Genomic DNA, 24,323 nt, shown 5'->3' with positions numbered 1-24,323 from the left:
GTAACAGTGGTTGGTTGTACAACATCAGAAACTCTAACTAGAATTTTTTTTAAATAAAGGTACTATTCTATAAGAATCAGTTCCTGCAGCATGGAAACAGCAAACAAGAAAGCCTCATATTCGGCAGTAGGAAAAAATACATAAGACAGTTCAAAATCAGAAGGTAACGCTTGTGGAGGACATCCAGATTTATTATTCTGAAAGTGAGAAGCATACTATACGTTAAATATTAGTGTCTTGAGAGGAATAAGTTTCAATGCCATGGGAAGATCAGTCCACACAACCCCAGCTCAAATTTTTCAGTACTCAAAGTAGAAGTTCCCCCTGTAAAATGTTATGGAGATGCTGGCAACAGTGAGATTCATGAATTGGTTCCCATCAGAAAAGGGATGGTTCTTAAAGACAGAATGTCTTATTCCTATCCCCTTTGCAGGCACTGAATTACTCCAGGCCTGAGGTGCTGAATCTCATCCAACACAACTGAAATACTGTGCCTAAGTACTTTATCCCAGATTCCTGATCTGTTACGAGTTATTCTGAAAAATTTAAGCGTATCACTCTAGTATCAGGCACAATGAGACCCATGGATGTTAAAATGGCAACCGCAATTAATGAAGGCCACCTTTTAGCACCTGGTCTAATTAAACAAGATAAGAAGTTATTTTATTTTTAAATAATAAAGATACACTTATGGATTTATTTATTTTTTTAATCAAAGACATATAGCAAGAATTCAGAGGAATAAAAATTACAGTACTTGAGCTTATTGCATTCTCTCTAGAAACACTTCGTTGTTTTCAGACAGCTTTCACTGTTTTCTGATTTTCATCTTTCCCCTCTCAACTGCCATAGCAACTATTACAAATATTTATGTGCAACAAATACTGGCATGGAGAGGCATTCTTTCTTCCAGTATTTATGAAGCACTGTCACAAAAGTAGGTGATGCTTTGTCATGCATGTACTACCTGCTGTTTACACCTCTGCATAGGAGGGTGTTAAACAAGTTACCTCACAGGTTTGGATTGTGTTGACAGCCTGCCAAGACTGATCTGCCTGCAAATATATGGGTCCGTTTCACCTACCTCCTCAGCTGCTCAAAGTCAAGCTTTTTTTGGACTTAAGAAGGAACTGTGTCACCATTTTGTATAAGCAATTATTTACTATTGGGCCTATATGAGAACATTGAAGCTTTGAGTATATGGTAGAGGTGTTCCTTTAAGAAAGCGTTGATCTGGTTTTTACTTAATAATTTTGCAAAACCCAGGCAATTGTTGTGATGTCTGCTCTATCACCAGGGAGGGAGAAAATTAAGTTTTGGCAGATGGACAAAAATTTGGAGCTGGATAAGGTGGTAGTTTCTCATCACCCTTAGATATCAGCCTGGTGCTCCCTTTGTGGCTCCTTTTTCTCATGCTTCTCCCCACACAGCCAAGAAGCTAACTTCTACATTGCAAAGACTCGCTGTCTTTCCCCAGTTAGCTCATTCCTCTCCTCATGATTCCACATTCACTGCTGCTGCTGCTGCCACTGCAGCCACTCATTGTTCACCATGTTATGGCAATAGGCTAAATCTGTGATGATGCCTAACACCATTTCTTTCTTTCTCTGCCATTTAATTTCACTTGCTTTTGGGCAGGTAGAATCTTTCATTGTACTACAACATGTTTTGCAATGTGGCTAGCCCAAGTCAAGTATTATTGAGAAGTGCTAATTTTATGGACATAAAAAAGACAGACTGCTGTTAACTGCTGCAAATATCAAGCAATTCATTGACTTTGTATGTTGGTCAGCAAATCCACCATCTGAAATGCTGCAGAACTGGGTTCTTAAGCTTACTGCTGAACAGAAATATGTTCTTTTAAAAGCAAGTTGAGCTTGTGCTCCTGCAAGCTTGGGTTCAGGTCCAAAATCAGCTTCAGACCAAAAACTGTGTATATCTGAACCGGAATTAATAAGATCAAGCTAGGGCTTACTACTGGAACCAGCTTGTTACCAATGGTGATGCAGCTTGCAGTCCACAGCTGGCTTGCATTCAGCCTACTTGGAGTATGGTCAAAGATACCATGATCAAACAGATAAGGCTTAAAGCTATATAATCCCAAACAGTGACTTGGTCTTTCAACCAAGGAACTTACAAGTTAAAGTAAGAGACAGCAGGCAGTGAAAGGGAGGACACAGGCACTAAGGACGCAGGCACAAAGTCAGTGAATTTGAGAAGATGGACTAGTACCAATCCCATGCTGAGAACTCCAAGATACCTCTTAATGACTGATGCAACATCTAGGTTTCATAGCAACGGTTATCCCTTTGGGGGACTTTGAAAAGCAATAGTCTAATACAAGGATAAAGTAAATACATAGATACAGATAAAGTGGACAGACAGATCCCACCACATTATTTAAAACTGTTTTTATCTAAACTAGCAGACATGTACCTATCCTTAGCACTATGGTCCATACTTAACACACTACTCGTAGATTAGTATCAGAGGAAGAAGCAGCAAGTGCTAAACACAAAGTTTTCAGAATCAAGAAAACTACCACATGAGAAATACAACAAATGAAAACATCAAACCAGGTCTCAGAAGAAGAGGTCTTTGTGCCTGTTGTCCCAAATGGCAAACTGTGAGGCCACATATTTAACGCACAAGGTCCTGAATGAATGAACATGGAACTAAATGCTGAGTACTAATACAGCATTTTCATCTGTTTCCACTTGCTTTATAAAAATGAAGTTAGCTTCACAATGCATCTGACTTTTCACTTGGGAAAATAGGACACAGAGAAGTTATTTCTCTTTTACAAAATCACACAGTGAGGAAGTGGCAAAACAATAACATTCAGATGATTTTGCCCTGAACCCAGGATCCAATCAAGAAAACTATATTTTAACAGATCCAGATCTTTGGCAATAATAAAGATCAGGTCTTGAAGGACTTTGAATCCCTAACTATGACTGCTGAGGGAAACCACACTGCAACCTGAGCTAAGGTAAAATCAGTAATTGTCAACAGGAATGTTAGGTCTATTCTGCAGATTTCTATCTACTACAAAACAAAACCTTAACATACTTCCTACAAATTTCCAAAGCATTTGACCACAATCACAAAAACAGAAGGATCCATAAACATAGAGCACATTATACAAGCACAAGATCCGTAAACACAGAGAACATTATATGATTCAAAAGAAGCAGCACTATCACCAAAAGTGAGCATCTGTGAAAGGAATATCTTTTTTAGAATTTGAACCAAAAGACCATATTCAGATCATCCAATATTCTCAGATAACTAAAAACTAAATACTTTAGGTTACCCCACTTGGAATTTAAACAAGGGTCACCTATCGCTCCTGACTGTATTCTACACACACTCCGGTCAGTTGATATATGTCAGGCATGTTCAAAAAGGGGTTTTTGCTATAGCTAGATTCAAAGCTGTCTTGATGTGTCCATGCGAGTTAGCTGTATTTCAGTACTGACTGTCTCAAATGTTCAAAATTATGAAGCTGCCTACAGAAAGAATGATGTTTCCTATAAAATGATGAGGTTTGGAGAAAAAAAAATCCTTGTTTAGTTCTATAATTGCCTGTTGTTTATAATTTTGCATACCAATCACCGAACATTTATGAGGCTCTCAAATCATGTTTTTTAATTTTGCTAGCTACAAATGTATCATATATTTTAACATGACAACTGGGATTTCCAGGTAATGATATAAGTCTAATAGCTGTGGATTATTCATCAATGGTGTCACAGTTGGTGGCAATGTTTTTGAATACAGTCTGAGTATGATTTTTAATACAGTTAGCCCAGTCCTGATGGTGGCTAAGGAAGTAATAGAGATGTTGGTTTATGTCATATTTAATATAAAACTCTTGATGATTTTCAGATGACAGTTAGATTATTACAGAAGCTTTGAATACAACTTCATATGCTAGGTCATCTCTGTTAATGGTAACACCTAGTTACCATTAATCTTAAAAAGTGTTTCACACACTGGGCAAAAGTTAAGTCTTAAAAGTCTTTTAACAAAAAGTTAAGTCTTAAAAGTCATTTGGCAGTATCCTTTCATATTTGTCTTATAATTGCATAGAGCTAAACTTAAAGAATTTCAAGACTTTTCATATAATTCATGATTCAAAAAAAACCCCAACATGTAGCTTCAGCTTCTGATCAATGACCCGTTACTGCAAGAACTCCTAAAATTAAAGGAAAACATGACTCTTATCCTGTCAAACTCAGATCACTGCCATATGTTATAGAAAAGATATAAGGAGTAGAGAGAAATCATTGCTAGATACTATTACAAAGACATTCCATAAAACACAGAAGTCTGCTGATATTTCTTACAACAAATTATTCGAACCTTAAAGATTGTGTCAAAGCTATGGGAAACAGGAGCACTTCCTAGATTTGGTCTATCTCGGCTGCCTGCTGGGATGAGACAGACATGTACCATGTTTCTGCACACTTTAGTTTCCTTTGGAATTGCAAGTGTGCAGGTAGGCAGGGAGTAGAACCATACTTCCATAGCCCCCTTGATCTAGATAAGTTGGAGGATCAGGATGCAGCCCAGACTGCTCTTCTTCCCAGTTTATGGCCAGCAGTGGGACTAAATTTGGAGTCCTTGGCTCAGGAATAAATCTGTTATACCACTCCCCCTACCACCACCCCCATTCCCCCACCCCCTCACCCCACTCCCCCTCAAAAAAAATCTTCCACAAATAGTCAATATATTTTCTCTAAATGTAGTAAATTTCATAATTCTGAAGTTCTAAAATTCTGGTGATGGGAGTAAAACCATCTGACAGATCTTACAGCCACACACTCTGTTAGAACTGGACTTGGCCCTCAGAGATCTGGATGTATTTCTGATGAAGAAAGATAGGGTCAAAAGTTGACCACCAAAATGTTACTTCAGAAATCTTTATTTTCTATATGACTATGTTATTTGCATAAAAGCACACAACAAAACACATAAATGTGTCTACAGCAACCTGCACTCAAATTGTATCTAAAAAAATTTTTGAAAAAAAAGATTAAAAGTAAGTAACTGACAAAACAGAAAGGAAGGTGTGAAACACACGAAGTCTTCTAAGAATATTACTATGCCTATTAGGAACCTTTGACATTCAGATGAGATTGTGACCTTGGCAACACAGTAAAATGCATCAAGTCTCTCTACTTAGAGGCTAAAGAAGAGCAACAAAACTGGTGAAGAGTCTAGAGAACAAGTCCTATGAGGAGTGGCTGAGGGAACTGAGGTTGTTTAGCCTGGAGAAAAGGAGCCTGAGGGAAGACCTTATTGCTGTCTACAACTACCTGAAAGGAGGTTGTAGCAAGGTGGGTGTTGGTCTCTTTTCCAAAGTAACAAGTGATAGGACGAGAGGAAATGGCCTCAAGTTGCTCTAGGGAAGGTTTAGATTGGATATTAGGAAAAATTTCTTCACTGAAAGGGTTATCAAGCACTGGAACAGGTTGCCCAGGGAAGTGGTTGAGTCACCATCCCTGGGGGTATTTAAAGATGTATAGATGTGGTGCCTGGGGACATGGTTTAGTAGTGGACTTGGCAGTGTTAGGTTAAAAGTTGGTCTTGATGATCTTAAAGGTCTGTTCCAACCTAAATGATTCTATGATTCTAAAGAATAAGTTGACAAGTTTCTTAGTAACACAGTGCTGAAACAGACACGTATGGAAGCACAAAGTTATAGCGACACATATCAAAAACTTTGTGACATGGCAAACCTAGAAAGATCTGCAATAGTTTCATGACAATTAGATGCATTAATATTCTTGAAGACAAACAGAGTCTGTAGCATGGTCCAGTACATCAGAGGCCACAGTTTAACTGCTGAAATTTCAGCAGCAGTTTTCAATGGACTTCTACTTTAAATGATGCCTCCCTACAAGTATCGTCTCTTAGCTAGCTTGCCAAAGATAAGGGGCAAAAATTGGGTGATATTCTAAATGTCTTTTTTTTATATCCAGCTAATATCTAAATTCACCTTGTCTACGACTAGAAGGACAAGTAAGCAGCTCAGTTTTGAACTCATGCCAATGTTTTTTTCAGATCAGCAGAGGTATTCATCCAGCACCTCTTTTCCAGAGACGTCTCTTGGCTGCTAAACAAAGTCTTGAAATCTGAATCCATTCACGAACTCAGATTTCCCATGTGGCAACACATCACGCCTCAAACTGTTCCACTAGCTCTAGAAAGACATGTACACTGTCCTTAAACTGGCACACATCACTGTAGCTTGGGTTACATATGTCAAAGCTTCTTTCTGCACTATCCAGTAACAGGGGGTTTGTCAGTACCACGAGGTGTATCAAGATACTAAATTAAGGACACTAGAAAGAGAAAGGATGAATTGAAGGAAATGAGCCAAACTAAGAAAGTCATCAGGGATCTGATGTCATATGAACCAGCAACCGTGTTCTGTTGCAACTTTTCATCCCAACTGAGGAAAAAAATATCCTTCAACATGTTGAAATATGAGAGGTTGCTGCAGGATGGAAATTCCTTTACAAAGCTGTTTATAAATAACTGATTAGTCAACAACTACTTTTGAAATTCCATGTATCTCCTAAGTCCTTTTTTCTAAAAAAAAAAATAAAAAAATATTGCAAAACACCTGTCCGAAAGTTATTTTTTACCTAAATTCCGTTCATTATTTTTCTATTTAAAGACAGTACAACAGTGGCCAATCACATCCAATAAAGGATGAATAAATGAAACTCATATATAATAACTCCCTAAAAATGAAAATCTGGAAATTGTTTTATCAGGAACTAGTAAAAAAAAAAAGGGGGGGGGGGAAATCTGAAATGTTTCATTAAGATGCTAGCCTCCTTCTGAATATTATTTGTAATAAATGGCTGATGACCTTCAGTCATCATCTTATCTTACTGTTATGGAGACCCAAAATCTAGACTGTGTCAAAATACTTAAATAAAAAATTAAGCAAAAAAACATGTCAGCATATGCTCCTGGTGCATGTGTCGGTTCCATGTGATAAGCTAATCATGGGATTAAGCCAGTAAGTAGGAATATTTTGCTGAATTAAATTTGAGAGTTAACTATTTCTCTATATGGATGAGTCAAGACAGGAACATCTTGGAATAGAACTTGCAGCTTCTCCATTGTGTACAAGTCCTTGCCCAAAATACTTTTAAATTCAGCTTGTTTGGTTTCCCTAGAGACTGATTAAAGATAATGTATGTTAGTTGGCAAGCAAGGAGAATCAAGGCTCCAAGATGTTTTAGCAAAGGCATATAATTTACTACCTATACAGTAAAGAAAATATACCATTTACATGTGCTGTTGTTGTCAGACTTCAAAATGGACAACTCATGAGACCTTACCTGGACCATTTATTTCTGGGTCACAGAGAGACAGAACATAATATGTGCTCATGTCTCTATACAGAAAATATTAATTCCTTTTTATCAGAAAAATTCTGTCACAGAATTTCAAGAATGATTGGAAAATAACCCTATTTGACAACAATCACAAGTTTATTGGTCCTGTTGTGATTCAAGAGAAAAAAAAGCAAATTTTGAACCTGTCAGATGTTTGGATATTAATAGGAACAATTAGAGATGTTTTAATCTTTTCTCAAGAACAGTGCCATAACTAGAACTTGTCAGGTTAAAAAAGAGCAAAAGTATTCTCCAACAGAAGTAAATTGAAGGAGCAAAATGTTGCATAATATTCTATCTGAATAGTACATCAGTCTTACTACAGTGACTGGTAGGGTTCCTATCTATCTGCATATTGTCTTCTAATGTATCATAGGGCAGAGAGGATATCAGTGGCATCCACCTCCAGACCATCCATGGTAACCCTGCTAGAGACTAAACCCAGTGTTGATAAACACCTGTGGCTTGACACTGTATGCCTGATATATAGAACTCTCACTGAAATGAGTGTAAACGCACTGAAAATTTATATCATAAAAAAGACATTTTCATATAGAAATATTCTTCCATTATCATTTGACAGCTGCCCCTCAATAAAATTGTGTTTGCTACATCTTGAATAGTTTGTGAGTGCACTGATGGGTAGTCTTCTTAAAGAGCTCTAACTTTCTTTAAAGCTGCTAAATCCTTAAAAACTGCTGAATATATATATGTATATATTGCCTTGCTGAGATAATTTTCTCAATGTTTCCTACACTTTTATTAGTAGTATAAATTGTAAACACTTAATTGACAGCTTCTGGGGAAAAAAATATAGTTGTGTTGCAGAAGGGCTCAGAGGGCTACAGAATCCTTTTCATGTATCCGCCCTTTGCTATGGACTTATTACAATCTTACAAAAACGCACAGAAATCATTCAAGTGTTACCCTGGGATGTAAGCTAGAAATACTTATGACACTGGCAGCATTTCAGCCATACCATTCTGTGATGCAGTGTTCAGTAACCCATAGTTAAAATTGCAACTCACCTTCTGCATCTTCTGGCCTTGTGAGATCAATGACACCGGGGCCCAGTTTTCCATCTTCATTGGGTTTCCCTGTTAACTGTGGGCCTAAATTTTCAAACCTTGTTCTTTCCTGGAAAAGAACAGAAGTAGTCTTAATGATCCATATAGGTTAGTTCTTGTTATATGCTTGTGCATATGTGTATGCACTGATACATGCCTTATTTTTTAAATCTGAACAAATAATGAGTGCGTTTAATTAGAATTTTAACAAAGGGACAATTTTTTAGAGATTCTGAATGTTTGCATTTATGAAAATCAGTTTTAAATGTGAAACATATACAGAAACTTTGAGATTATTTTGATCTGCACTGCCATAATGCATAAACGATTGTACATGCAAATACAAAACGCTTGGCAGCAAACAGTGCTGATCGATGCTGCTCACTTTGCCTTTCCACTTATTTTCTAACCAAAACTGGAAAAGACAATCACATTTGGGAGACATGAAAATTCAGAAGTTGAAAGAAGAGTTTGTATTAAAATATACTTGAAATTTAATGGAAAAAGCACTTTTTCCCCACAATGAGATTCAAGTTTGCATTCATACCTCTGAGAAAACACAAGTCTGAATTTTATGCAAGAGGTTTTCAAAGACATGTATTTGAAAGAAGGAATAATAGATGACAGAACTGATATTATTTTGTCTAGGAATTTAAATTGTACCTCAGTGGAAAGGGAATCTAAGAAGATTTAACAAAAAAAAAAAAAATGCACACTCCTAATAAAAACAGAAAATTTTTGAGAGCTGGAGACCTCCAAAGGAAACCTGGAACTAGAAAGTGGAAGCTGAAAGACATTTTATGTGTTAACCCAGTTCTTCAATCAAGTACTGGACAGGGGCGCTATAAATGACAGTGTAATATTGTCTCACAATAGTAGTCTCTGTAGTACTGTGTATCAGTAGCAAAGCATTCAACGGTTATCATTAATTTAGCATTCTCATTTGAGGAACATAGCATGTTTTCCCTCTTGCCTTGTTGTTACCTCTTCAGACTAAACTTGGCATTATGTTGTACTTGTGAATGAATGAAACCTTGTTGTTCATTACTATGAAACAATATTAAATGTCATGTCAGTTTGAATTTACAGACATGAAATACCAGCTTTCAGCTCTACGAACAGTTTCTCCATGTTATACTTAATGCATTATGCAGAAGTAGAGTGCTGATTGCTGTTCAGTCTATTGTTCAATGACCTAGTTCTATACTGTGCAGACTAGACATAAGAAGAAAACATCAGGAGTTTTTCTCCCTCAAGACGGTTAGAAACTTGGAAATGTTCTTAAGGTCAAAACATACTTGATGGCCTTGACTCCTCATTTGCTCCACCTCCAAATACTTCTGCTTTCCAATGTGATTATTTTTCTATTATCATTATCTTTCAGTAATAAAATCCCACCAGGCCAACAACTGAGGAATTCTTTTGATTCCTCATTCTTTTGATTCCTTCAGCCATGGATTTTTAAAATTATTTTCTGTTTAATTTACAGAGGAAGACAAGGAAGCACAACCTGACACTGGATTTGCCACAACATGCAGCTGAGCCATTTTAGGTACTAACTGCATTTCTAAAAGTTCCTTAGAATCTTCAGTTGTTGAACAAAATAACTCTGCATTTTATATTTGGTTAACTTAACTTATTTTCTCCCATAAAATCTGTACTTGATGAAGGAGCTTACATTTACAAAGGAACTCAAGAGAAAAGAAAGAGTTACAAATGAAATGTGACTGCAGAAAGGCACTGCAACGCTAGAGGCCCAATATTTTACTGAAAGATGTTGTGCAATGTAACAATACACCTGAATCATCAGGATAGGATCTGTTTTACTGGTAGACAGAATAAAAAATAAGTTTGTCAAGGATTCTGCGTTCCATTGCAAAGGGCTGATTTGCAGTTGAGATAAAAACAAAGATCAGTACTAAGAAAACAGCTTTTGGCACATATATTGTCTCTTCCAAAATATTTGCGCTAAAAGCCTTTTCTTAAGGATGTTAATACAGCACCTGCAGTATACTTGGAAGAACTGCCTTTAAGTATGTTTCAGAAGAAGGAGAAATACCTTTCTACTATAAAAATCAACAGACCCTGCTACATATCAATATGCACATTTGAAATATCTTTCTAGTCATTCATTCTCTTTGATTTTACTAGAAAATATTCTGTTAAAAAAAAAAAAAAGAAAAAAAGAAAGTTTCTGAAAGAATATCAATATTTTGACATTGAAGAAGAAAAGGGAAAATTACATGATAAGGTTCAGGAACAGTAAAATGAAAGCACTTATGCCATAAAAATACCTGCTCTTGTCAAACAAAGGAGATGTATTTATAGTTATTTCATAACCCCCTCCTAATTCATAAAAAGCTGTAACAAAGCTAGCTATATTTAAGTCTTTGAAATGCCTTTTAAAGTCATTCCTTTGCTTGCTTTTTTACTGAAAATAATCTTCATAGTGATCGTAAAAAGATTTTCAATATTTGCATTGGGTTTAGAGAAATTCAGAGAACTGTAAAAACCAGAAAAATGTTCCTTAATACTAATAATGTTTTTATCTAGTAGATACATTTACAATTCCATGAAATTCATATGAAATTTATTATTTGAGAGGAAACTTGTCCCACTAGGCTCCAATCCTTTTTTATGGGATTTCTCTTTGCTCCCATCTTGAATTCATCCTAAAGAGATTACTTACTTACACTGAAAATCCTTTAAAAGTACACCTTTTTCCTAGTATGAGCAAGGACTGAGAGGAAGATTGATTCTGTACATATTATTCTGATATGAACAAAAAACCCCATACCTTCATTAAAAGTAAATGGCTATATATAGCTGCACTAATAAATATGTTACCTACATGTGCATAATGTTTGCCCGCGTGTACGTCGTGTGCTGGATATATTGCTATCTCCCTAACCTACATTAACAGAAAATTTTGGTGAGTTTGTAATAAAGTGCTCTGCTATGGACAGTGCAGGTGTTTTATTTCCTGTGAAAAGGCATTTTAGACCTCTATTTTGAATTGATTTTTTTTTTTTTTTTTTTTTTTGTACTGGCTATGGAGCTTATACTGTATAGTCACATTAAGTTTTCCCATTTAAATTTCAGAAGAAAGATTTAGGACATGACACTGACAACCCTTTCTCATGACTAGATCAACACAGTCAATTGGAGTTTGCGCTAGAAAACTGAAAGCTCTTCCCAGCACAATTCAGGTCCTTTGTGCTTCTTTATATGTTGAACACACAGTAAAAATAATCACTTTAAAATGAGAAAAGATTCTTCTTAGCAGCCAAATCTTAATTTTCCATTCTGTGATATGATTAGGCACTTATTTATGCGTTGTCAGTCACAAACATGCAGAAAACGTAAAAGTTATTGAAAAAAATTAAAGTCTGCTCAACTGTCTTGCAGGACTGTTGGTTCTCTAAGTGCTTTGAAATTATGATGTATGAGGTAGATGTTGCATATTAAATAAAGATATTTAAATTATAAAGCCCCCGTTAGTGAGAGCTGATGAATGTTAAATGTTATGAGCCACAAGGCTGTGGCATCCATCATATTCACATATTATCACAGTCAGTGATGGAGCAGCCCCAGTGATGACAGATAGACTGCTAGATAGTTATCCCTTATTTTCAGAGTCGCCAAGCAAGCCTTTCAACCCCTTTGGCATTATTTTTAGCTTTGCATTAAATTAGCAACTTTTCCATCACGTTCTGGCAGAAAGTATCAATTCTTTCTTCACGTGTGGAAGGTAGAAGAATGATTCAGTGAAGCAAGGAGTAAAGGAAAAGGAAGCAGTAGCCCCTACCTCTGAAAAGGCTGCAAACTTCAAATGACTAGAAACAAATATAAAATTGTGATCTTGTGAAAGAACAGCAATGAAACAGTGAGCACACAATAATGGCTTTTCTCTGCACTTAGATAAAAGCTGAATTTTTGATGTGCACAGTATATTTTCATAAAATTTTATATACTATGTTTTATACACTTATTGGCTATTCCATAATAATGTGTGTGCTAACAGTAAAATTGCTCTTAAATTTATGTGTGTTATTTATACGTTCCCACGTAACAATGCTTTTTGTTGTAAAAAATATTCTGTTTATTAATGTAACTTTACAACCACTGCATCCAAGATCCGTGGTAAATTAATGACATTTTTATTATTTTATAGTGTCATTAAATTTTTACTGATCACTCCATCAAACAGAAGCAATAAAGGCCATAATGCAAACTGGGACACTTAGATCAGGGGAGCAGGAAGGCATTCCATATAGTCTGAAGTAAACGGCTTCCTATAAATGATATTTATACCATCTTTAAGGATGTGAGAATACTTGGACAAGTTTGGCAAAACTGTTTCTGTAGTACCGTGGATTGTGTACTTAAATAACAGTTTACTTGCCAGCAAGACATTTTTTTTTTTCAAACCATATACAAGAAGATGACTGATTGCATCCATCTCTTGAAAAATAATATATGAAATGTAATAATACACTGGGCACCCCTCCCTTCTGGATTACCAAGACTGATCCGACTATACCCATGCCTCAAATTATTTCAACATGCTTGCTTTTTCCACATCTGAAATGTATGCTTGGTCTGAAATGGAAAATGGCATGCACGCTGATCGTTGTGTAAAAGATTTAAAATATATATATTTTTTGCAAACAAATACTTTTTATTTAAGCAGACATGTTTCGACAATGATGTAATACCCTTTATTTCAATAGTCTAGCATGGAAGCAGTTACCAACATTAATTTAAAGAGCCAGTTTCTAGAAACTGAATTAATACAGGTCATTCACAGAAGCCACAGAGCATATGACTGAAGGGATATTATTTCTTCTGAGGACAGTACTTTAGTTAGAATGACTACAAATAATTATCACATGTTGTCTTTATGTATGAAATGTATTTCAATTGAATTATTCCATACTAAATGTTCTAGTAGCTTATTTACTAACTGTGATCTATTCCCTTCATGTACCACGGACAGTAAACAACAGGCAAACAACTTACTATATTCAAGACATAAAAAGGACATTTTCAGCAGAACACAGAGAAAAATATTCCCAGTTTGAATACGGAGGAATCACAAAACCTCTTCTGCCCCCTAGAAAGTCGATACAAATGTCCCAAGATTTTCACCTTCTTCTTACTACTTTATAAGGGCTAGGACTGAAAAGTGAAATTACCCTCCACTTTTAGAATCTTTTGCAACATCTTGGCACAGCAGGGATAATTACAAATTGACTTTCAGCCTTATCTCTGGATATTTTAGTTATTATGGGTGGGAAGTTTAAACATTAACCTTATTACAACATTGTCAATCATCCTCCTGGTGTGCAGGCATGCAACTGCTGGAATTCTTTGGATGGCAAAGTAGATTAACACAATAGTGGCATTAATTGTTACAATTAAAAGCAAGGCCTTTGGTTTTGCAGAACTGTGGTGAATATCTAGAACTTGTTTTCATCATCATAGCAGCGGAAGTTGCTCCAAGAAACCAGAGAAATTAAATTAGCAAAGTAGTCAAACTGATTGTAGGAATGCTGATATTTTAAGATATAACAAGATACAAAGTATATCTGTTCCAACCACTGATTTACAGGTTGCACAAATGAAGGACATGCCGAGTTCTGTGATGTTGACACAACCCAACCTTACTTTATTTTTGTGTACGTGAAATACCTAAATTCAATGATCTCAGGAACCAAAGAAGGACAGTTCAGTGAATTTTCACCCTGCTATACTGCTGTTTTCAATTTTTTAAGGCCCCTATAGCTGTTCCAGTACTATCTTTGTATGGTGAACATACAGCATGAACTAGCATCCCTGTCACAGACTGCACATTTGTGTTACGTTACAGTGCCTCAAAGCAAACAGCTTGCTTGAAAAGATGTGGGGAGAGAGAAGCCACTAGGTCCCCTTTTAAATATATTCTTCCATTTTAAAGCATAACTGAAAAGTAAGAGATTAAAAGCAGATAACAGGGAATTTACACTAAAATTTCTTTGCCTGACTGGCAAGCCTCAGCTGGCTTCCAAGTGACAACGTGACATATGCAAGACCATCACAAGCAGAAAATAATCCAGAGTTGTTCAATAACAGAATTTCATAGTGATTGTCATGATATGGGAATTTCTTCTTTTAAGAGCCAGGTTCTGGAGTCAAAAACAAGAATGGCAATTTCATCAAAATTTAGTGTCCAGAAAAAAGTTTGAAATTGGAGTACTAAAGGTAAAAAAAATAATCAGATAAATAAATGCAAACCCAAACAGTCTACTTGTAAACACTCTCTTTAGCTAATTATTTTGGAAGTCAGATTTTAAGGATCAGAATTCCCAGAGCCTGTGGCTCGTGTGAGCAGTAGCCATCTTGATCTCTGAATACAAATAGCAAGGATTTAGAATAAGTGTATGAATTCAAAAATATTAAAAAAAAAAAAAAGAACAGATAGCAAATGTTTCCACCTAAGTAGGATATTATACCCTCCTACACATGAAGTACTGACATATTTGTAACTATTGCCACACTTCCAGGGACTCCTAAGCTATGGATCTGCCCTGGTTAGATTACTTTCAACAGGATTACTGCACTTACTGAGACCCCTTAACCAAATACTTTATGTCTTTGTTCATATGGTTTTAATATGGTTTTAACCAATTGCAAGGTTATTTATAAGTTTGCAACTCCCCAGTAGTTAGAGTTATGAAGCGTTCAGACTTAAGCATATCCAGTTGTGTGGTAACCCAACTACTGCTTTCATGCGGTTTCCAACTTTTTATTCATGCACAAAGGCATGATGCATGGCAGTATCTGAGAACTTTCTGATTAACTCTTTGTTTCAGCAGCAAATTCATACAGCAGCCTACAATAAAATTACACATCAACTAAAATGTAAAGATTAAAAAAAATAAAAAATAAAAAAATCACACAAACTGCGGAATTCTACCATAAACTGATGAGAAGTCATTAGCCCTTGAAAAACAAAGGGATAATCAATTAAATTAACAGCTGGTAAATGAAAAGCAAACAAAAGGAGTTACTACTTTACACTGCATAATACGGCTGTAGAATTCACTAGAGGTCAGAAAGAGTCCAAAGCTTGGGCTGTCACTTGTTTTTAAAAGAGCTGGATAATTTTATGACTGTTAATAACATTTGTAGTAACACATGCTAAGATAATCAAATCTCATGTTCCAGAGTGTAAGCTGTTCAACTGTCGGGGTCAAAGAGAAATTCCCTCGTTCTCTCTGCTGCTCCCTTCCCTCCTGACCAGCATCCACAGATGATTAACTGGGAGCCTTCCAGGGAGAGAAGTTAATTTTCTTTTAAAACAACAGGTACTGCTCACTAGATTTAAGGGAGAACTGGTAAATGCTACAGACCAAATCTATTTACCTTGTATTAGAAAAAATCTGAATGCAACCATTTAAAAAACACATTTTCTTTTAACTAAACACATACATGTGCATTTTTGAGAGACAGACAAAAATAAACACAAATTACAACCGACATACACTTCTACTAGGAAACAGCAGGACTGGGTTGTTTGTTTATTTTTTTTCTGTGCTGTAAAGTGACTAATGGAATTAGCAATTCAACAGCTACTCTTGGACCTTCAGAATGGTCACTTGAATTTCTAATGTTTGAGTTACAAGAATAAATGCATAAGGACATGGTAAAACAAAGGGTTTATTTCGTAGTAGACTAAATACTACAGAGAAATAATAATACACATTTTGCTATTTTTGAGTTTAATTCAGGAGATGGTTGGACCTTCTCGGTTATGGCCTCACTTTCACCAAGTATTTAAAAATGGGAGACATTGAAGTGCCATAAAAGCGTACAGAAATATTTTTACCAAATTTAGACAATGCCATGATTCTGTACGTATATCTGCATGCTTCCCAAAACTTTTCTGTTTGTGACTAAATTTCATTAAAAGTATTGTCATTCATTAGAATCAGAACAGAATTTCAAAGATCAGTGATCTGGTTACTAGCCTCAAAACTGTGAATCTCCTTTTCTCTTAATCATCTAGTAATATATTCCAGGCTGAAAACACAGCTTTAGCAAGATGCCACAGCAGTATAACAACCAGCAAAACTATTCTAGGTTCAGCACAACAATTTTTTTGGAATGGAAAAAAAAAAGGCAGAAAAGAAGTCACCAATTTCAATTTCATTGCGGTGTTCTGCAAACCTCAACAGCACAAAGCAAATTCAGCTGCCCTCCACACACAGTTGGGAAAAGAGAGGTCTTAAAAAAATCCAGAACACACACACAGACATACACACACGCCACTGGTCAAATATCTTGAGAAACAATATGATGTTTTTTATGAACAATATGGAAATGAAAGTGCATGGAAACAGACACATATACATGATTTTAAACCTAGAAAAGCTAAGAGAAAGACAGATGATGTTCTCATAGATACTTTCATTCCATCATTTCAAGTGTGCCTTATGATAGACACATGTCAGATTTTGTGACATGATCAAACAATACTGGAAAAAATGTGATAAAAATGGACTACATGATGCAATTACAAATTATCATATAGCAATAAATACACTTTTCCTACTCTACATGCAGGTAGTAGTTATAAAGGTTTAAAAGCAAATATTTGAAATACTTTATTTGCAAGTATTTTTACAATGAAAGAACTAAACTTTAGGGAAAATCTGAATCTGAGTTTTGTGCATGTTATTACAGCAATCTTTGAACATGAATAGTGTTGTATATTGTTAAATATAGATTCCAGTAGCTCCAGTAGGGTAAGTCCTCCAGGGCTTTGGAAGTACAGATATCTAACCCAGATAACCTGAATGAGTCACTGGGGGTACCTACCCCTTTTGTTTACCTCGGTAAGTAATGCAGGCCTCTAGACATGGCTGTTTCACCCCATTTTCAAGATGACACCTGAAGTAGTTTAAATCGGTGATGCAAAAGACACTTGGGCTTAAATGTTCATATTCATATTTAGAATTAGAAATGCAATCAAGGCAGTTAACAAAATCCCACCAAATGCTACTGTCTTCAAGTATATGCCTTGCCTTGTGCTGGATGTAAATATATAATTGCATACCATGCATATATAGATTAAGTAGGCTTTTTCTGTATTTATCAATCTGATTTTTTTTTTAATTTTGTAGCATTTTAAGTGTACTTTTTCAAGGTTGTGTTTTATGATTGCTGCGCATGTATTACTCGGTTTATACTCAGCCCTTTTTTGTTACGTTCAGAGAGAAAAGAAACATATCACTAAAGAATAAGGATGGATGACAATGGAACAATGATAATAACATCATTATGCAGTGTTTTGCCTCTTGTACCCCCATCACTGCCATGTTTTTCTCTGATTATTTCAGCCTCAGGAAAATGTGCTGCTTACTGTTTATGTCAGGAAGGCAAGATTACTGTTTGCATGATTACAACATCAAGTATGATGTACATAATGCCTGTGATAATATAGATGTACCCCTCAACCAGCTCCTGTCTTTAATCTTTATTCAACAAGAAAAAAAATACAACAACAAAATGAAAGAGTGAGTTGCAAATTCTTGCAGCCTCATATGGGCCTTAATCTTGTAAGGTGCCAAGTACTTTCACTCCAGTCCAACAGAGGACTCAAGGACATGGACAGTCACTACTTAACTCCAGGGGAATACTTATGTGCTTATATCAAGAATGGACTAATGCACTTCACTGAATCGGGGCCAAAATGTGTAGGTCTCTTATGTTTACACTGAATCTGAGAATAAAAATTAAACAACTTCTTTCCAGACTGAAAAAGATGCTTTCCTCTTCCTATTGACTAGCCTTTTTTCCCTTTGAGACAGGCAGGCCTTCTAGTATGAAGAAGAATTATTCTTGTTTAGGAATAAAACAATAGAAAGCCAGGAACACAGTCCTGTAAGGATTTATGGAAGTGGACAAGAACTTGCGTTAACAATGTCCTAGCTGAAGGCAAAGGAACAACTCCCTGTTAGTGAAATTGCTATATTTACTTACTTATCTTTCTAATACAATCAGAACTACATTGCTCATAATTTATGTTTTTAAAAATTGTACTCAAGGAAAAAGGAGCCCAAACTGGATTTATGAACACTATAAATTCATCAAAACAAATAAAAAAGTGCAACCGATAAAGTAGGATACAGGTTCTGTTTGCTAGATTTGACATGCAAATGCAGGCAAATACGTACTTCCTGGAAACTGAGAGAGATTTACATCTCTTGGAAGGAGTAACTCTTCCATGCTGGAAGTACAAATCAAAATAATGCAAGAGAGAGAGTACTTTAAAAAGGTAACTGAAGGCTATGCTTTTTTTCATGGAGAATCCAGGAACCCTTACACCTGAAACTATCTTAAATGAAAAATTAATACCTACGGGCTGAAAAAATTATGTGGTTTTACTGCTGTAATATACGAAGACAAAACTGCTAGTCATCTATAGCTAGTGCTACTGGCAAAAATCCATTCTCTAGCTTTTCATTTAAAGTAGAATGATTTTATAAACCTTGTTTTGTTTTTATCATGAAAAGCTTGTTTCAAATTTCCCACATAAGATATCCATTAAAGTACTGTTCAGCTCAATGCAACAATGACAGTTTAGAAAATGCTTTTATACCTTAACAACCAATCTTGAATGGGAGTTTCAAAAGTAGTGGTGTCAACCACAGAACATATTAGCCACATACATCCCACTTAAGACCTATTTTTGACCTTGATTTCAGCATAAGCATAGACTGGGTCCTACTACATTTCTTTGCATTTAAAATGAACTTTCTCTCTCTTTTCCCCTATCCTCATTCATCCACTCTAGGTGACATATATAGAAAAGTTCATGCAATTCACTGAAAGAACATTCTGGCACCTTGTTCCAGTGGAAGATTTTTGCTGCTCTGTGGACAAATACAATCTGTGACTAAGAGGGAATTTCCTGTCTCATACCTTCCTTACTCCTTTGTATACTTGTATACATTGTAACTGTGGTCGTATTTTCTAGCTATGTCTTACAGGAAAGAGAATAATAATATCCCGGGGAAGCAATCAGTATTTTGGAGCTTTTTACTTTTATTTATTATATATGTAGACAATCATAATACCTACCACTGCGTATTAGTAGTACCCAAATCATTGTAAACAGGAGGTTGGTAACAGTATCTCCAGGCACAGAGAGAGGAAATGATTATCTTCTGGTTACCCAGAAAGTCAATGATTAAGCTGAGAACTGAACCCGGGACTTCTGAACATCAGGCCAGTCCACTGGCTGTTACGCCACACTGCCTCTGCCATAAATCTGTTTGATGGATTTTTCAGTCATGGAACATTAAAGGCTCTGCTCTTGTCTAATGAATATGTTTAAAGAAAACAGTACAAACAAAAGCAAATGTAACACTTAAATTATCTGAGACCTACTGCTTTGATGTTGCACTTGGATAAAGGATTTCCTACTGGAGACCTATGTACACTTATACATACTGAAAAATATTTTAGCTAGTACCACTAGCTGGCATGCTGGTATCTATTTATGTCTGAAAAGGGAACACAATCAGTTTTAGTTGGTTAAGTACAATCTGAGCCAACTTTTATATTATGACCAAAAGCTTGGCAGTGCAGTAGCAGTGGCAAGTAGCAGAAAATTGCTTACAGTGTTATTTGCCAGATTCCTTGAACGATTTACATTGGGTTTTCAAGAGAGTTTGAAGTATTAAAAACTTAAGATTTGGAAAAGCCTTGGACTGTGGATTTTTGTTCCTAGCTGCAACAAGATGCACAGTAAAGTGTTATGATATAGTATGACTGACTAAATGAAGCATTTTTTAATATAAATCGCCTGAAACATTTAGGAGCAGTTCAGTTTGAACTGTTAAGATTTTTTTTTTAATTGAAGATTTGGAGACTCAATTGATTTAGATTAAATGCTCAACCTTTCACATCTACTTGTTTAAGATTCATGTTGACGTTGTACTAAATATGGCCATATAGTTTGTATTCCAGATAAATTGATCTGACTACAAGCCTCACTCTTTAGTATGATTCTTACTCCAAGATAAATCAATATTTAATATCTCCTGCAACAGCCCCAGTAGATAATTTTAAACCTTTTCTCCATCCCAATAAGTTACCTTTAAAAATTCTTCATACAAGGCTTCACAGATGACTTCTGAAAAACTCGTTTATGAAAAGCAGTCTGAAATTCATTAATTCAGATGGAAAAGGTTTTTTTAATCTTGCTGCATTGTGCTGATCTCTAAATCCATCTCTGTTCAGCTAATTCTCCTGCTCAGCTAATTTGAAGAATAAATAAATACTTCCTGTAGATCTGTAACATAGATTTTAAACATAAAGAAAAATATCCTTCTACTGCTTGCTATATGGGACACGATATCTCTAGGGTGTGGACTTCTGCAAAAAACAGGCTGACCTGACTCCCTGCAAGGATGGGTACTCTGCATCATCAGGTGCCAGCCTCCACCCAGCTCCAACCCCACTGCCACATCAGCTAAGAGAAGCAGTGGTAAGCAGCATTGTGTCAGGCTCAGGCAACAGTTACATCCCAGCCTCCATCTTGAACATTAAAATCTACTGTCTGCTCCCTCTCCCCTCCCCACCCTCCAATCTGATTGACTGGCTAAGAAGAAGGAAAAATATCTCTTCCCCCTCCCTCAAACCTCTCCTATGGCTAAGGGCCCCAGTGGGATAGGAGTCTTTGATATCAGAAGAATGCAAACAGCAAGGCTCAGGTTTGCTGCTTCTTAAGGTTTAGAAACAGAGACATAAGAGGAATTTCAAATTATTATATATTGGCAGAACTGAAAGGGTTGATGCCAAATGGAAGGAAAGAACAATATACTCTGGAGCTATCTGGTTGTATATCCACCATTCAAACTATAGGATGTTTATATTCCTATCTGTGCTCTCCCTTACTCTTTATTTCCTACTCTGTGTTACATTCAAAGTGCAGTTTCATGGACACTGTATGTAGCAGTGAGGCTCTGTCCCATCCCTCACCCTCCAACCTGCTGGTTCCCAACACAAACAGTCCACAATCCTTTAAATCTTCTGATTCAGCTATTTATGGGGTCATGAAGAAAACGTAAACAGTGAAATGTTCCAGTTTAAAAAAAGAGGACAGAGGACTTTTTGTTTTCAAAGCCTTATTTTGCTGCTTTTACAGTACAGTTGCTCAAATAGTTATGCCCTTGAGGGGGCAGTGAGCTGCAGCCCACATTGCTGAGAACCTTCTTGCACTGGAGGGGCAGCCTGTGAAACCTAGATAGCTCTTGCCTTTCAAATCTATTAAAGATCTTCATCTTCAGGAACTATATCTGCTTTGGTTTGGTTCAAAGCACAGCCTAAAAGGATCTGATCCTAAATGAGTTCTTTCATCACTAACAAAATAGAAATATTAAAGAAAAAAATAATGTAACTTATAATGCAGTTTTCAATTTTATCTCTATTCCTTTGCTACCTCCAAGCAATCAAAAACATGATAAATTGTGTATTTTGCTTATGTAAAATGTTCAGTGTTTAGCTCAGTTGTGAACTAAAATCCAAGGTGTATTTAACAACAAGAATGCAGTTGTATAAAGAACATACCCACTATATAGCAAAAATGCGTGAAATAATACTCACTTTTCACCATGTGGGAATTCTACGGTGGAAATTGTGTGCTATTCTATTAATTAAGAAGTGACACACAACAGCAATGTGAGGATGTTGTTTTCATGTGACTTTACAAGAGTCCCAGCAAAAGCACAGTAAGGATAAGCAGCAAGTGCAGCAGCAGGCACAGAAGGAAAGGAGACCCAACCTAGCAGATCATTGCAAACACTGCAGGAAAATTTCCCTCTCTGCCATGATAAGAGAATGATAGAGACTTGCACTATCGAAACCATAGTCTGTAGCACATCAGGAGCGTTCCTAATACCACAGGAGTGGAGTCTCAGAACAGTTGAAGGATGAATAAGTAATGTGGGTCCCGAAAGGGACATGTGCTGAAAGCCATCCTCAACACAGCAAATGCTTTACATTATGAGAACCTAAATGGGGTTATGAACAGAATATTGGGTGCTTTTTTCCCCTTTTAACTGGATTCTTTATGTTCTCATAATCCCTATTCTCAGGTAGCTACAGTAAAATGGTATGGATGGAGATAAAGGGAAATCACTCGATAAACCAACCTAATAGTACACTTCATCTCCTCCTTTAAAGGATAATTCACACATTCACTACAAATTTCTCATACTGCAGTTCATTACTTTTGTGTGTCCATAGTAGTGACTATATACTGGTAAACTACGGATGGCTTTTGCACTAAATGGAAATCCTACATAGCAGAGCATGTTATTTAGTGCAGAGGACTGATAGGTATCCCAGTCTATGTATTGTCAGTCTATAACTGTGAATATTAACTCAGACTGTTCCTTGCAAAGAAAGACAAAAATAAATCTTGAGTGAAAGAAAGTGGGAGCAAAACTTTGTAGGAAAATAACTTTCTTGTGTTTATATGTTTTGGGGTATTTCCGAAAGGAATCAAAGAGTTGACATAAATCTTCATCAATGAAACATTTCTCATGATGTAGCGTGATCTGTAGTGTGATATTGAAGAATAAAACACAGGAGTTATGCAAAGGTCATGCAGGTAATCCCTTGATAAAGGGGAATCCCTTGGAGGAAGAGTGCAGCCAGACAGCCTAATCTTATTCATGAGTATTCAAAGAACTTGAGTGGCATCAGGCAAGGAACAGAATTCTGGCCAGGAGCTGGCAACTGTATATGTTTGGCAACCTGCTGAACCCTTGACAAACCAAGAGGTTTTACAGTACATGATGTGTCAGTGACGCACTTTGTGTACAGTTCTAATGCACATCCTCCTGGTGATGGCTTCTATTCATACTAGCATCCAAAATGTTGCAAAAGAGGATTCCTGTGCTTTAGAAAAGGAAGGGGAAAAGCACGTAAAAGTAGGATGCACTAAGCAAGAATCTGTATGTATATAAAAAGATAGTTCATCTGAATAGGAGCCATATAATGAAATTGACACTTAGCAATTTAACTCCAGGACGCAAAGAAAATGGCAGTGAGGTAAAAATGCATCCATTGCCTGCTATCTCAAGAAGCCTTTGGCAAGATAACAGTGAAAGCATGCACCCAGCTAGTGATCAGCGTGGGTCTGACATTAAACCACAAGTGTCCACTTCTCTTACTGGCTGTGTAATAAATTGCTTTGGAACGGGTGGAGGTGAAGAGGAGATCTTTCCAAAACCTTGTCTCAATGTTCTCCCTCAGTTAATTAATGTCAGCAAGTGGAAGAGAACCGAAATTTGATATGTTTTTCCAGCCTTTCTTACAGAAGCATTTGCAACATGTTAGAGGCCACAGGCATAAAAGTGAAATACTGAGAAATTAATGTTGTCTGTAGATTTTCAGGATGTAAGCTGGGCAATTTCAGCTTGTGGGTTAGGCATACTTTAGGTTTTAAGTAGTGTTATAACAGCTTACTATGACTTGAACATGATTTTAGAACGAGTAATCTGATGTTGAATATCATTTATTACCCTGTTACACATTTCCAATTGAGATAGACCTGTTTATGGAGTTAGTATTATGTGACTACAGATGGACAAGCTATGTGCAGTGAACAATTTATCCAAAACATATAGTCGTCTTATCTTTTCAAACTACCCCTGGAGTATCAGCAATTTCTCTACACATATGAGTAACTTGTAAGTGTTCTAACAATCTAACTTTTGAGTTATGCTCAAACTATGCATTTAATAGTTTGCTGCTTAGGATTTATGCTGTAGTT

The 24,323-nt window shown here is 36.3% G+C and overlaps 1 protein-coding gene across 18 annotated transcripts in view; it reads right to left on the bottom strand.

The window, feature by feature from the left end:
• Window positions 1–24,323, bottom strand: part of SOX6 (SRY-box transcription factor 6) — a 373,686-nt gene that overhangs the window by 26,793 nt on the left and 322,570 nt on the right. For all 18 annotated transcript variants that reach the window (XM_075755057.1, XM_075755064.1, XM_075755059.1 and 15 more), the window contains one exon: window positions 8,453–8,561. In XM_075755057.1, coding sequence (XP_075611172.1) covers window positions 8,453–8,561 — 109 coding nt within the window. The remainder of the gene's footprint in view (window positions 1–8,452; window positions 8,562–24,323) is intronic.

This window comes from Balearica regulorum, chromosome 5 (genome assembly GCF_011004875.1).
Source record: "Balearica regulorum gibbericeps isolate bBalReg1 chromosome 5, bBalReg1.pri, whole genome shotgun sequence".
NCBI classification, from domain to species: domain Eukaryota; kingdom Metazoa; phylum Chordata; class Aves; order Gruiformes; family Gruidae; genus Balearica; species Balearica regulorum.
This window is presented reverse-complemented; position numbering and strand designations above follow the sequence as displayed.